The 13037-nt window shown below is 36.9% G+C and overlaps 2 protein-coding genes across 5 annotated transcripts; one reads left to right on the top strand and one right to left on the bottom strand.

Moving 5' to 3' along the window:
- Positions 1 to 4749: 4749 nt before the first annotated feature.
- Positions 4750 to 8953, top strand: LOC122067928 (monooxygenase 3-like). Of its 4 annotated transcripts, none has more exons than XM_042631765.1 (3): positions 4750 to 5097; positions 5197 to 5343; positions 8595 to 8953. In XM_042631765.1, exons 1-3 carry the CDS (start codon positions 4898 to 4900, stop codon positions 8680 to 8682), a joined length of 435 nt encoding a protein of 144 aa, XP_042487699.1. In that variant the 5' UTR covers positions 4750 to 4897; the 3' UTR covers positions 8683 to 8953. The 4 variants fall into 4 exon arrangements, with proteins under 4 accessions (XP_042487699.1, XP_042487700.1, XP_042487702.1 ...); XM_042631766.1 differs by lacking the exon at positions 8595 to 8953 and adding an exon at positions 7769 to 7928 and having other exon boundaries at positions 4752 to 5097; XM_042631768.1 differs by lacking the exon at positions 8595 to 8953 and adding an exon at positions 7559 to 7719 and having other exon boundaries at positions 4752 to 5097.
- Positions 8954 to 9107: 154 nt separating this feature from the next.
- On the bottom strand, positions 9108 to 11292 carry LOC122067930 (omega-hydroxypalmitate O-feruloyl transferase-like). The gene is made up of 2 exons (XM_042631770.1): positions 10786 to 11292; positions 9108 to 10258 (listed from the first exon to the last, which is right to left on the bottom strand). Exons 1-2 carry the CDS (start codon positions 11230 to 11232, stop codon positions 9329 to 9331), a joined length of 1377 nt encoding a protein of 458 aa, XP_042487704.1. The 5' UTR covers positions 11233 to 11292; the 3' UTR covers positions 9108 to 9328.
- Between the last annotated feature and the right edge of the window lie 1745 nt (positions 11293 to 13037).

Here is a 13037-nt window from a genome sequence, read left to right as displayed (position 1 = left end):
TCTAAAATAACGTCCTAACCATTCGTCATCTAAGAATTTAAAGACACAAGCCACGCAATTAAAATTAAATAAATAAATAACTAAAAATAAACAACCCACGCAATTAAAATAAATAAATAAATAAAGAAAAAAAATGCTGAAATAAAAATAAAGTAAAAGAAATGGGATAAAGCTAGAGAGAGACTCACAAGTAAGTTTCTCTACTTAGCCCGAGGGATGCATCATAATATGAGCTTCCCTACTTGACCAGAGAGTCACTTTTACAAGGGTTACTCGACTTGACATTAGGGAAAATGAGACAATTAAAATAAAAGTAAAAAATTGATGGTTCTATGGCTAGGAGGGAAAATCCAACACATACACTAGCCATGAACCTTGGGGGAAAGGGATAGCAATAATGTAACGACTAAAATTAAAATCCTAAATTAAGAAAGAAAGGGTAGTCAGAAGAGGAAATGAGAGGGGGGAGAGAAGATTACTGAAGGAACCTACTTACTTGAATCAATGTTTGAACTTGAAAGCTAGGGTGATTTGTGATACTACCAATACTAAAAATCAGATCTGGAATAAATCAAATCTAAAATTTCTAGTACCAGAGAAAACAAATCTTGAAACAAAAAAAAAAACTGAACTTGAAAAAAAAGATGATCCACGGCTTGTGATCTTGTCACCTAGATCTAAGCCTAGAACTATAACTTTAAAAATTACAACTCAATTGCATAAATCAAAAACATAAAAGGCTGAATAAAAAAGTGCTTACATTAATTGACATAAAAACTATTACACAAGTGATTAGAGCAAAAATAAAGAAGAACCAAAACTAAAGAGAGAGAGAGAGAGAGAGAGAGAAGAAAACTAAGCATAAACTATAAAATAAACTAAGAGGAATAATAATTAGGAGGGGGGAGGAAGGGGGTTTTATAGGGATTTTGTCTTGCCTCCTTTCTACAAGTCTTCTTTAAGAAAAGAAAGAAAATAAAATAAAATAAAATCTTGGTAAAAATCTTCATTCTCTGAGATATTGTGTGAGGAAAGAGAGAATCCGTTTCCAAAATTACAAATTCTATTCATTCCTTGCAATATTAACCAATATCTTGCAATCTTGGTTAAATCAGAAAGGAATCTCTGCATAGCATCTTCAAGATCTTGTGAGGTGGCAAGGAGAGAGAATAATCTTCAGGATTTTGTAGGAGAGAGGATGTGGTACCAATGAGTGGGTCCCACCTTTGGACTGGTTCTTGATTCACTTTAAGCACTTTCTCTTGTAAACTTGAAAACTAAAAAATAAAAAAAAAAAAAAATAAAAGTAGTATTATCCAAAGTGGGACAAAATGTACACTTATATCCTTAAGATTTCACATATTATTATGCTCATCACCAAGCCTATTCCAAATTTAACTAAAACCTAAGCCTAATTTTTCAAATGAAGCCTAACCCAAACCAAGCCATAGCTACCTAGCCAAGCCAAAAGTAATGTGCTAAGCCAAGCTATTCAAAAGAAAGAGGGGGATCTACTTGCGTTAAATGTAACAAATGGTGACTACTTACATATGTAAATCGCATGAGGTCTCATTGGGGTGACCTCGAGAGATTGAGTGATCTGGATCATAGAGTGATTTAAAAGCTGGGGTGGCCTCGAGACGTGTGCCCGAGTCCTCCTAGCCATGGGATCACTCTATGATCCATGGGTTCTATGGAGAGGATCCGGATCTTGTCTCATTCTCCCCTTTTGTTGAATTTTTAAACTCTCTTTATGAACACATGTCATTTAGTGAGGGAATTGTAACTTTATATCTAAACAATCTTACCTTTAATACCCATATAGTCTTATTCTATGGATACGAAAAGGATAAAATATCTAGTATATTGTGTCTATTCTACCCATACAAATTAGGATAAATTACTTTTTAAGGGAACCTTTTCACTCCGAGTAGTTTCCGTTTTACTTTTGATTTCTTGCACAAAAGATAAGAGGAGGACTTGAAAGGTGGAGTGTAATGATTAAATATTAAAAAAAAATCCTAATTTCTACCCATAATCTACCCATTGCCCTCTAAATCCCCTAATCTATAAAAGAAGAAACCTGATCCCCCAATAAATGGTGAAGAAATGGAGAGATGGATCGAAACCACCCCCCCCCCCTTATACCACATTATCAGAAGGGTGAGAGGAATCAGGAAACCCCCACAAAGGATTTCCCAATCTTTGTCCTCACAATACGCCACTGAACCAAGGTACATCTCTATTTTTAAATCTCCAGAGCTTGTGGTTTGACCACTAAAGATTGATGCTCCTTTTGCAAATAAACTAGGAAATCCACTTGATGCAATCGTACACTACTCAGTTCCGAACCCAAAGATGTTAATCTTCCTCCCCAAGGAGAGGACACACACCGTTCAGTGAGGACGAGGAAATGCCGATGCCAGTGTCTCCTAGGAGGCATTGAGTGTCGAGTATGCACCCGGTACCCAACTTCCCCTGACACTGAGACGACGGGTGAATCATGGTCTTCAAAACTAATTCAATTTTCTCAATACACTACCAAGCACTCCTATTGGCTAATCCAACAATGATGACACTAGCACCTGACACAAACTCACTCCCCAATACTGTTGATACTCATAGGCACTTACTACACTAGCACTACTAATCACAACTGGCACATTCAAGAACTCCTCCGTAATTTAATGTTCACAATCACAATTGGTACCACTATCTTGGCATTAATTGTACTGTTGATTGGCACGCTAGCAAACAATATTGGCTGAGGCAATACCAATTTTACCAATTATAATTCGTATACAATCTTGTATTCAACCATGATTGGTCAGGTCTACCAAGAGTGCACACACCCTTTGTAAAAACATAAGCATAATTCTTGTTACGTGCATGATTCGTCTCAAATGAATGATTTTTCCCATTTCACATTAGATAGTGGTTGAGGTGGAAATAGTGTTGTGGGACACTTTATTAGTTATCTTTAGTTATTGTTTGTCATTTATTTATCTTTATTATCTTTTACATATTATGTTAACCGTGTAAGTAGGAGAGAGATAGTGGGTTGTACGAGGACTCTGTGGGAGTAAGATCCAATGTGAACGATTCAATTTTGGTAAACAGTTTCAATTTGGTTTTGAGTTATTCCAAATGAAGATGATGGTCACACTTTGCACTCGAGAAATAAAAATTAAAAATGTATAAAAAATAAGGGAGAGGGATAGGTATGCTAGCATAATACCTATGAATTAGGAATGTTAGACTTAGGACAGGCTCTGGAGCTAGAAGTTATGGATATATAAATAGATGGTTCTTGGACAGTGTTTGAGTGCCATGGAATTGACGATCTGAAGAAGGGGTCGTGGTCGAAATAGCGATCTGGACTCTGTCATTTCCAGCAATAAACCAGTTGCTAGCGAGGCATGTTAGCATAATACCTAGGAATACGGTATGCTAGCGGGATTTTAAACTTTAGATAAAACATAAAAAATCTCATTCGTTCATGTGGCGAGGTCTTACAAAATCTGTCCAATACCGCCACTCTATGGTACTACTACCCCAACCACGACCCCTTTCTCCGGCCAATGTGCTCGAAGCATCACTGCCATCGACAAGTTGAAACGTTCCTGCAACACCGGCGGAGGCTCCAAAAGTTTCGGTCACAAGGAGTCTACCAAGCTCCGGGCCAATAGCTGGTTTATCGCCGAAAATGGCAAAGTCTAGATCACAATTCCTACCACAACCCCTTCTCTGAATCGTCAATTCCATTGCACTCAAACACTGTCCAAGAACCATCTATTTACATATCCATCACTTCTAGCTCCAGAGCATGTTCCAAGTCATTCTAACTGATACAGGACTGATGGGGAAGAAACCCTTCTAACCAAAGTAGTTGGAATACGATTTTACTAGGTTCATTTAAGCTAATCTCAAGGGGCTCATAGAAGAAACATTTGATTTAGGGGATTAAGAGAACTAGAGCTCGGTAAAATTTGTTTCAGAGATCATATGCCTAAAAACAAGTTAAATAAGGGTAACCAAGATTCTAGAGAAGAGAGGAAAGGTGTAGCAACAGTATATTGAAAAATTGTATATCTTCTCTCCATCCAACAATTTAATTCAAGTTGATCAAATCTGACGATCAAAATCTAACTAGCATTCCTATTTTCTAGGTACTATGCTTGCATACCTATCTCTCTGCCATAGAAGAAGAAAAAAGATTGGATGATTGTTTCTAGTTTTACATTTATAAAGTATTGGGAGAGGGAGAGGTATGCCGCCGATATCAAGTATGCTAGCGGATAGCACCAATAGGAACACATGATGGAGTATCATTCAGGAATGATATGAAGGTCATTTCATAAAAAGGGAAGAGAGAGATAGACACAATGGGTGCTAGCATACTTGATATCGGTGGTATACCCAACCTTTTCCCTAAAGTATTTTAGAAAAAGCCATTGGGCTTCTCTCTCCAGCAAGGATTTAATTATTAGTAATGGTATCGATCTTGGCCGATAATGATATGATATCGATTTTTGATAGGCCATATCAGTCTAGATCAATTAATTTACTCTTATTTTTATCAAAAATATATTTTTTTTTTATGGTTTTATCTTTGTTCTGATACCGATTTCCGATCCCAAATTCCTGATCAGTCAGTAACACAGTATTAATATCGACAAAGGCCAATCCGATACCGATACTTAGAACCATGCTCTCCAGACTCCATGACCAGTCTCCACCACTCTTTAATCTTTATCTTCCTGGGAAAGTATTACTAGTGATTCTGATTGAGGCAAGCAGCATCACTTACGCCACTAGTTTTGATGGCTACCTCTTCGTTTTCACACACTCTTATTCCATGCGATCACCACATAGCTGATGAAAGCAGAGATCTGCAATGACGATTACCATTTCAACTCCTCTGTTTTTCCATTCCCCTGTCTCCCCTTGTTGTTGTTCTCCAGCTCTTCACTTTCGGGCTAGAACAAGACCCATTCGTTTTTCTCTTGTTGAAGCTCGTCCGTATGTCCGAAAGGAGGATATTGTTGTTGTCGGAGCTGGAATCGCAGGTCTCGTAACCGCATTGTCCCTTCATAGGTCAGTTCCCTAAACCCTTAATCAACCATCACGATCTGAACCCTGATGTTTTTGTATTTCGATTTTTCTTAGAACTTATGAGATTGCTTTCGTAATCAGGCTTGGAGTCCGGTCATTAGTGCTCGAGCAAGCGGAGTCGCTTCGAACCAGTGGAACCTTACTTACGCTCTTCAAGAACGGATGGAGTCTGTTGGATGCAATTGGGGTTGCCGATGAACTCAGGACCCAGTTTCTTGAAATCCAAGGGTAAAATTCCCATTTTCTTATCACATTCTCTGAACTAACCCCTTTAATCTTTCCGGATATATTATTTAATACATCTTTTTTTTTTTTTTTGGTGGAAATATTATTTAATACATCACAAAGATGAAGATCATTGTTTTCAATCCAGTGATAATTAGAAGAAAAATTAGCCCAAGTTTGGAAATATCAAGCCTCATTAGCAAAAGTCTGAATGCTCACATTAAGAGAACACATAAGTCTATAAAATATTCAATTCATTGTCTCCAGTTTAAGAAGAATGATCAATACCAGTTACCAATTAAGGAAATATACTCACTTGCGCTTGATGGAGCTAGTAAAGTCAATCCTGACCATGGTGGCGGTTCGGAAAACATTAAATAGATCAATGAGATGTTTTTATTATTAATAGCTCAACAACAATGGTGGTTGGATTTTCACACCATTTTATAGGTGAATGAGCCATCGGGGTAGGGTATGTTAGAACCTACAGTCAGGCTCCTTCATTCTCATTAGATACCCCGTGAGCTCTCATTGACACCAACATTAGTTGGCAAAGGCCGACAATGATTCTCTCTCGAAAGAAAAAAAAAATAAAAAAAATGAAAAGATTCCTTAAAAGACAGTGTAGCCAACGTACCATTGAATTTGCAGCACATCATTGTCAACATCAAAAAAATTCATTGATGATGCCAAACTAAAGGACAATGGCAACATGAAGAAGTGGTTGGAATAGGTGCTTTTAACCAGAGGTGGCACAAATATTTATTTTCTTCAACAATCTAACCATGTGCATCTAACATAGAAATTTGACTACTTAGACCGATCTAGGGGCTTCAAGTACTCTTAGGAACACTGATCTACGTTTAAGTATTACACCAACTCAACTGCCTGACCGAGACAAGTTGTCAGCTTAGCCATCCAATTTCGGTGGGGATATTAGAGTTGTCTGAGTTCTATTTGAGTAGATGAAGTAGCTAATATTTGTATTTTCATATTTTCTATTAGATGTTAGATGATTGAATGCCAGAGACTGATTGCAAGGGAAATTCAAAGGGCAGGAAAGTAAAAGTTTCAAATTTAAAAAAGAAATTTGTCTTTTGTAATCATCACCTCACCTCATGTGATTCCATGTGATTGTATAAATTACTTAAAATTTTCATCATATTCAACAATGTTATATTTTACATGTAATTTTATTTTATATTTTATAACATATGGTCTTTGATGCAAAATCAAGTGAATTTTAATAACCAAATATGGAATAATTTGGAGTTAGTGATATAGTCACATGGGATAATAATTACAAAAATTTCTTTCTTAAGTATGAAAATTTCACATCGCTTCCCTTTACTTTCCCTTGCAACTATACGGAGCCGAAATTCTTTTTCAATTCTCCCAAAGAAAATGAAAATGAAAGCTATCGATTCTATTTCTTTATGTTCATCTATGCTTTTATTTTGCTTGTGATTTTTTGTATCTTAAGTATTATAAATTTCTATTCCTCTCTAAGACCAAATAAGATACTCTGGATGGTAATATATCCAATATCTTGTACAACTTATGCAGTAGAGATGGTCTTAATCACAAGAATATACTGCCAAATATCTGATTAAATTATAGGCATGGGAGAATTCAATCATGTTCGACTTACATTTCCATCCACGGTGATATGTACCAGTGCACCTCATCATCCACTCCTAACTCCCTCAAAATAAATTAATTAAGAGGAAATATCACTCCTCTCCCCCATCCCCCTGCAAAAATATCATATACCCCCAAGGCATTTTCAAAAATATCACCCTCCTCCCTCAATCTGAAAAGATCTATCCATGGTCCCCCTTAGTGAAAAATGGTTATTAAGTCATGAATTTATTTTTCAGACACCCGAACTACCCCCGACATATCTTCCTCTTCAATCTGAAACTCTAGGCTACCAATTGGTGATGCCCAGCAATCGAAGCCCTTTCAAATCCCTCTCCCTCCATCACCATCGTCTCTGAGACTCCACTTGTCTCTTTTGAGAATACCCACCACCAAAGAACTGAAAAACAGAGCAATAGAATGAACAAAAAAAACATTGAAAAAATAAAAAGATAATAGAAGAAGATCAACACAGTAAAGGAAGCAAGCACGAAGAACAGAAGATGAACATAGGCAAAAAATGTACAAAATCAAAGGGTAGATTGATTAATACTCATCGGATTTAAGTTTGAAGCAGAAGAGGTAAGAGGATGAAATCTATAGTGGAAAAGACACATATGTAGAAGCAATGGAGACCGTCAGAGAGCGATCCCTTCCTTACCGGAGACCATCATTGAAACCTTCGTCATTTCTCTCTCTTGAGCCCAACACTGATACAGGAGTGGGTTTTATAGTTCGGATTCTTGGTCGGTACGATTGTGATCTTTCTTGGGGTTTCTGGCTTCAGGGAATACAAGTTTGGAGAAGGAAGGGGGTATGTTCACGGAGGAGCCGAGACTATCACCTGATTCGTACAGGGATCTGCTGCGATTGTTGAGCTAGAGTTGTATTATGTATGACTTTATTTAGTGTTCTGAGCTTGATTAATCAAGATTTTTTTTTTTTCACTTCATTGTGTTAGAAAGTTTTGGGTACATTGAATTCTCAAATTGATAGAGGGAGAGAGATCTGAAAAGGCTTTGAAACTGGGCATCACCAATTAGGAGCCTAGGGTTTCAGATTGAAGAGGAAGATATATCGAGTGTAGTTTGGATATCAAGAAAAATAAATTCATCATGACTCAATAGTTTTTTTTTATTGGTAATGAAAAGGGTGTTCCGTCGTAGTGATCATAGCCCCCCAAGACAAGCCGCCGCACGGCAAGCAGTGCTTCCGTAAGACCAATGGGTGATAGTGAGCATGTCAAGACTCTAACCCACAATCAGCCAACTCGAGCGATGATGGGTTGAGGGCATTTTCACCACTAGGCTACCAACCCCATTGGTACTTAATAGTTATTTCTTATGGAGGGGACAATTAGATTGTATCTTTTAGATGGGGGGGGGGAAGTAGAGTGATATTTTTTATAATGTATAGATGGATGCTCTATAGGGAATCCGAGCAGCTCAGGCACAGGTGGTATTTTTCGTAGTACATCTTCTCAGATGGGTTGTTGTGCGATCTATGAGTGAATTGGAACTAACTTCATGGCTGAATTTGTTGTTTTCTTCCATGGAATACACCGAGCATCTTTGAAAGAAATTAGGAATTTATGGATAGAATGTGATTCTCAGGTTGTTGTTTCTTGCATCAAAAGATAGAATATTCCATGGTGCTTTTTACAAAGATGGTGGTACCACAAAGGTTATTTGGACAACATAACTTGGATTATATCTCATTTCTATCGGGAAATAAATACAATAGCGGACAAGCTAGCCAAGCATGCTGCTACTACTCGTACTTCAAAGATTTGGGATGCTTCTCCATCTTTTATAACTTATGAGCTTGATTGGAACCTTCAACATAGGTCTAGATTTCGATTTATGTAATTTACTATCTTCCTTGCTTTGAGTCTATTTTCTGCTGATGGCCATGCCAAATGTAGAATAGAGGCTTGAAGGGCATTTGTAACTTCACATTTGTTAATTATTTATATACTTTTGCTGACCTTTAGCAAAAAACAAAAAATTCCTCCCAAATAAATTAAACCTCAGATTAGATAACTTTAATCGAATTATTTATATGGCACTTACAATTTTCAACTATTTGATCTAGAAAATGCAGGTGTGCTTAATTTTGGATCATCATTTCACAATCATGCTGTTTGCATTCAAGTTTTATTATACAAACAAACATTGGGACTATTACATTACATCAAAGGACCAAAAGAAACCCCATGATTATTTAAACTAGTAACTAATTTAAAACAACCATTTTATTTGCTTTATTTTTTATATGAGTAGATAGAGCTAAAAAAAAAAAAGGGTGGGGGTGGGGGGGGGGGGGGGTTGATCCATCAACAAGTGGATTAGGTACAAGTTTGAATTCCCATCTCTGATTGCATCATCTCCTCAAAAGCTTTCATATCCGAAGGACACAGACCCAATGTTAGAATCTTGTTCTTACTACCCTTTCTCTGGGCATGAACAACAACTATTTCCTTCTGTGGACATGCGTTTGCAATTTGCGTGGGACCTCCCCAACCAAAATCAATATCATTTGAAAGAAATCTAGACCATTTGTTACCCACAAATGCTCTATCTAGTAGTAATTCTGTTCTGGCTGCTTCTACAGTAACCTTTACAAATTGAATGTAGTTCACATAGTTATCTAGTGATTGGATGAATTCCAATTCTAGTCCCCTTTTGATCAAATCAACTGCAAAGCACAGTGGATTTTCTATTAGTTCTCCTGCACTACATTCACAGCCTGTAATCAAAATGGCATTGCCGAAGTACCCTTCTGGAATTGATGGACCAAATCGATGATGCCGTCCATCGACAATGATCAAAAGCATTGATGTCTCAGAAGGGTTCAATTTGAGGGCCTTGGTTCGTGCTCGCCATATAAATGCCATGATCAATTCAAAATCTGTGGCAGTAGTACCCTTTATGGTTCCATCATCCTCCATAGCAGCTATCTTCTTCAGTTGCTTCAACTTTTGGAGATCAAAAGAGAAGGATTTGAATATAGACTGTTCATCTCGTCGTACTAGATAGGAAGAAACATTTGATCCATCTTCGCTCATTGCAGAAATATTGTCATGGTTGTATTCATCAGTTTCAAGGGGTTGGTTTGGCTTCAGTATACATCTATCTAAAAATGGAACAACACTTACGGGTAAGCCTCTAGCAATTTCACCCCATGACTTCATAAATTCAAGCAATGATGCTCCATCGCACATGCAATGGTTCACTGCTAATCCAATAACAAAACCTCCACATTGAAACCTTGTCACCTAAATACAATTAGAACTACAATTTAGAATGATCATAACGTTAGGACTTAGGAATTAAAAGCGTAGCAGAACAACGATTAGCAAGAAACAAAAAACGAAAAAGAGGTCATAAACACAAAACACAAAGATATACATGGTTCACCCAAGATGGACTATGTCCTCAGCCGAGCGAGAACTTCAACTATTCCTGATAAAGAAAATTATAAATCCCTAATCCTAGCGTCTCCTTAAGAGGTCAACCCTACATATAGCATTTTTGACCTGTTATAATATAGAGAAAACCCATGCCCAAAAGTGCAAAATTACTCTTAATATATAGACGACACCCAAAAATTTTGGTCTGAGCTCCACGTATCTACTAGATAGGGGCTGCATGCCCTTGCAACCCCCATAGCCCCCCCACCCGTCCGTTATTGGGGAAGAATCACTAGTACTTCCTAAATTACATTGAAATCATGCCTTACTAATAACCCGTAAACCTAAAGGAAGTTGCATATAATTAATTAGAGTATATATTAACTAGCTACCTGCACCACAAGCAGTGGTATTTCTGAAGGGTTCTCTGATTCATTCCAAGCATGAACAAGTTGTCTTTGTTTTGGGAGATCAAGGATCGTAAAATCGCCCAACTCACGAAGCTCACAATTTGCAACTGCTTCAACAAATGAAACACCTTCTCCTGTGCATTTCACCATAAAATTTCCATCTGGACCCATTACAAGACTCCCTGCAAATGGATAGAAATGAACCAGAACCTTAGCCAAGGCTTGTTTGATTGTTTCACAGAGATTCTCTGTCCTCTTCTCATCATCTGTCTCAAAGCAAAATAAAATATCAAGAGGACCCATCAATATCTCATCTATAGGCGACAAATAATAGAGCCCATCATAAGTCTTCATTGGGGGAGGGACAACAACCGGCTTAGACTTTGTTATTCTAAGTTCTGCTTCTCCACTTCCATGTGAAGTTGCCATTGAGAATCTCCTCCTACCTGCACACAAGCTTATTGCAAGCTAAGTCAAGGTAAACAAGCAAGAGTCATGGCCTCCCAAAACATACCAAGAGCATCTTTATAAGTATAGAGAAAGGAACTGGGCTGCGGCAGAATCTATGTGGGTGAGATGTGTAGCCACCTCATCAATTTTTTTTTATTTTTTTTTGTCCTCGTGGTATAGAGGACACAGGTTGGTGACATAGCCATAATTATTAAGTCCGAAAGGCAATAAAATGTCTACGAATACATTAAAATTAAACAGATTCAACAGTAATATACTTTTCAAAAATCCAGCGTGAAATAAGTACGGCAATGGGTTTCAACAGTGAATATTCTTATTTTTTTCACTCTAGCTTTTTCTCCTACTGATGACAATATTTAAGGTGGGAGGCAGAGCTAGACTATGAGATTGTTAGTTGTGACTGGCATATCCAGGTTTTATATTCATACTTTTATTTTCTCTTAATATATATGACCTTTTAGCACAAAAAAAAAGATGTGTATGGCAATGTGACAGCAATTGTCTGATATGGTTATGTTAAAACAAAAATACGGGTATATGTATACATGCAATACACACATAATTGGGATTTGAGTCAAAGTGAGTTTAATTTCGTTTTTTTATGGTTAAAGGTGAAACCAAAGAAACCAATCTTATGGTAAGTAATAATGCAATTGCAAGAAATAAGCTCTACAGTGGCCGTTATATATCAAAAAAATGTTGTCGAAACCATTCATATGATGGATTTTATTTTTTCACCGCACATACACCACCAAATGTGGTGCGGCAAATGAACTATGGCATTTGTTGCATGCACCCATGTATGTACCTTTCAACGGCATTTTTATAGAAATGCCACTAAAATGATTCTATACAATAAGAATTTTTTAGTGGAATATTTGTATCAGTGTTTTATTATAAACGTTGGCGAAAGACCTATTACAATGACAAATACACTAATATCGTTGTATTACTTGAAGGTGTACAATTAGAGGCGTTTATAAATAAACATCTTTTTTTTTTTTGGTTGAAAATAAACATCCATTTCATTAAAACTATGACCTGTTGAAGCAATGAGACATATATGATACAGCCACCATACTAACAGCCATAAAAATAAATCTTTCAGAGGGCCTGTCTGCTGAGTAGTGAAGCCTATAGAAAAGGTTGATGGTATTAAAATGAGGTCTTCCCTGGAACAAACATAGATTTGAAAAGAAAAAAAAAAACAATATATTTATTGAGAAAAAAAAGCTTGTCCAATGTTCTGTTTGGGCCCACTCTCATAAGGTAATGTGTGAATGGTGTAACAAAATGGATAAATAGTGAGCCATCCAATCACATAATGAGACTTGAAAATCTTCCAACTTCACTTCTAAATCAACTTCCAAAAAGATCTTACAAGGAAAACAATCACATAATGAGACTTGAAAATCTTCCAATTCTTCAAACTTTTATGCTAAAGAGTCCAACTGTCCCTCCAACCCTTCAACTCTAGTTTCAATCGCTTCTTATGTTGTTGTCTTGTCTCAATATTTTTTTATGTAAGACTAAGACTTCATGGTATTACACCTAGGGTTGCACTGCACACTCGACCATGTGAATCAGGGCCCAGAACTTAAACTTAAACGTAGACGTCCTGGACAACTTTCTTATTTCTCATGTGTGGTTATTAATTCATCCAATTTCTTATCCAACTTGTCCTACATACCAATATAAAACAGATCAACAAACAACTATGAGTGATCATAAACATTTCAACATTTCAAATCAATTGAGTATGA

The sequence above is a fragment of the Macadamia integrifolia genome, unplaced genomic scaffold (assembly GCF_013358625.1).
Source record: "Macadamia integrifolia cultivar HAES 741 unplaced genomic scaffold, SCU_Mint_v3 scaffold3241, whole genome shotgun sequence".
NCBI classification, from domain to species: Eukaryota; Viridiplantae; Streptophyta; class Magnoliopsida; order Proteales; family Proteaceae; genus Macadamia; species Macadamia integrifolia.
Note: the sequence above shows the minus strand (reverse complement) of the source record. Positions and strands in the feature narration are given on the sequence as shown.

Excerpts from the sequence above, each read along its gene's own strand:
- LOC122067928 (XM_042631765.1), top strand. The coding sequence starts at position 4,898 with ATGACGATTACCATTTCAACTCCTCTGTTTTTCCATTCCCCTGTCTCC. Across the intron at positions 5,098-5,196 it reads ACCGCATTGTCCCTTCATAG|GCTTGGAGTCCGGTCATTAG; the intron begins GTCAGTTCCCTA and ends TTTCGTAATCAG. Across the intron at positions 5,344-8,594 it reads CAGTTTCTTGAAATCCAAGG|GTTGTTGTTTCTTGCATCAA; the intron begins GTAAAATTCCCA and ends TGTGATTCTCAG.
- LOC122067930 (XM_042631770.1), bottom strand. The coding sequence starts at position 11,232 with ATGGCAACTTCACATGGAAGTGGAGAAGCAGAACTTAGAATAACAAAG. Across the intron at positions 10,259-10,785 it reads TACCACTGCTTGTGGTGCAG|GTGACAAGGTTTCAATGTGG; the intron begins GTAGCTAGTTAA and ends AATTGTATTTAG.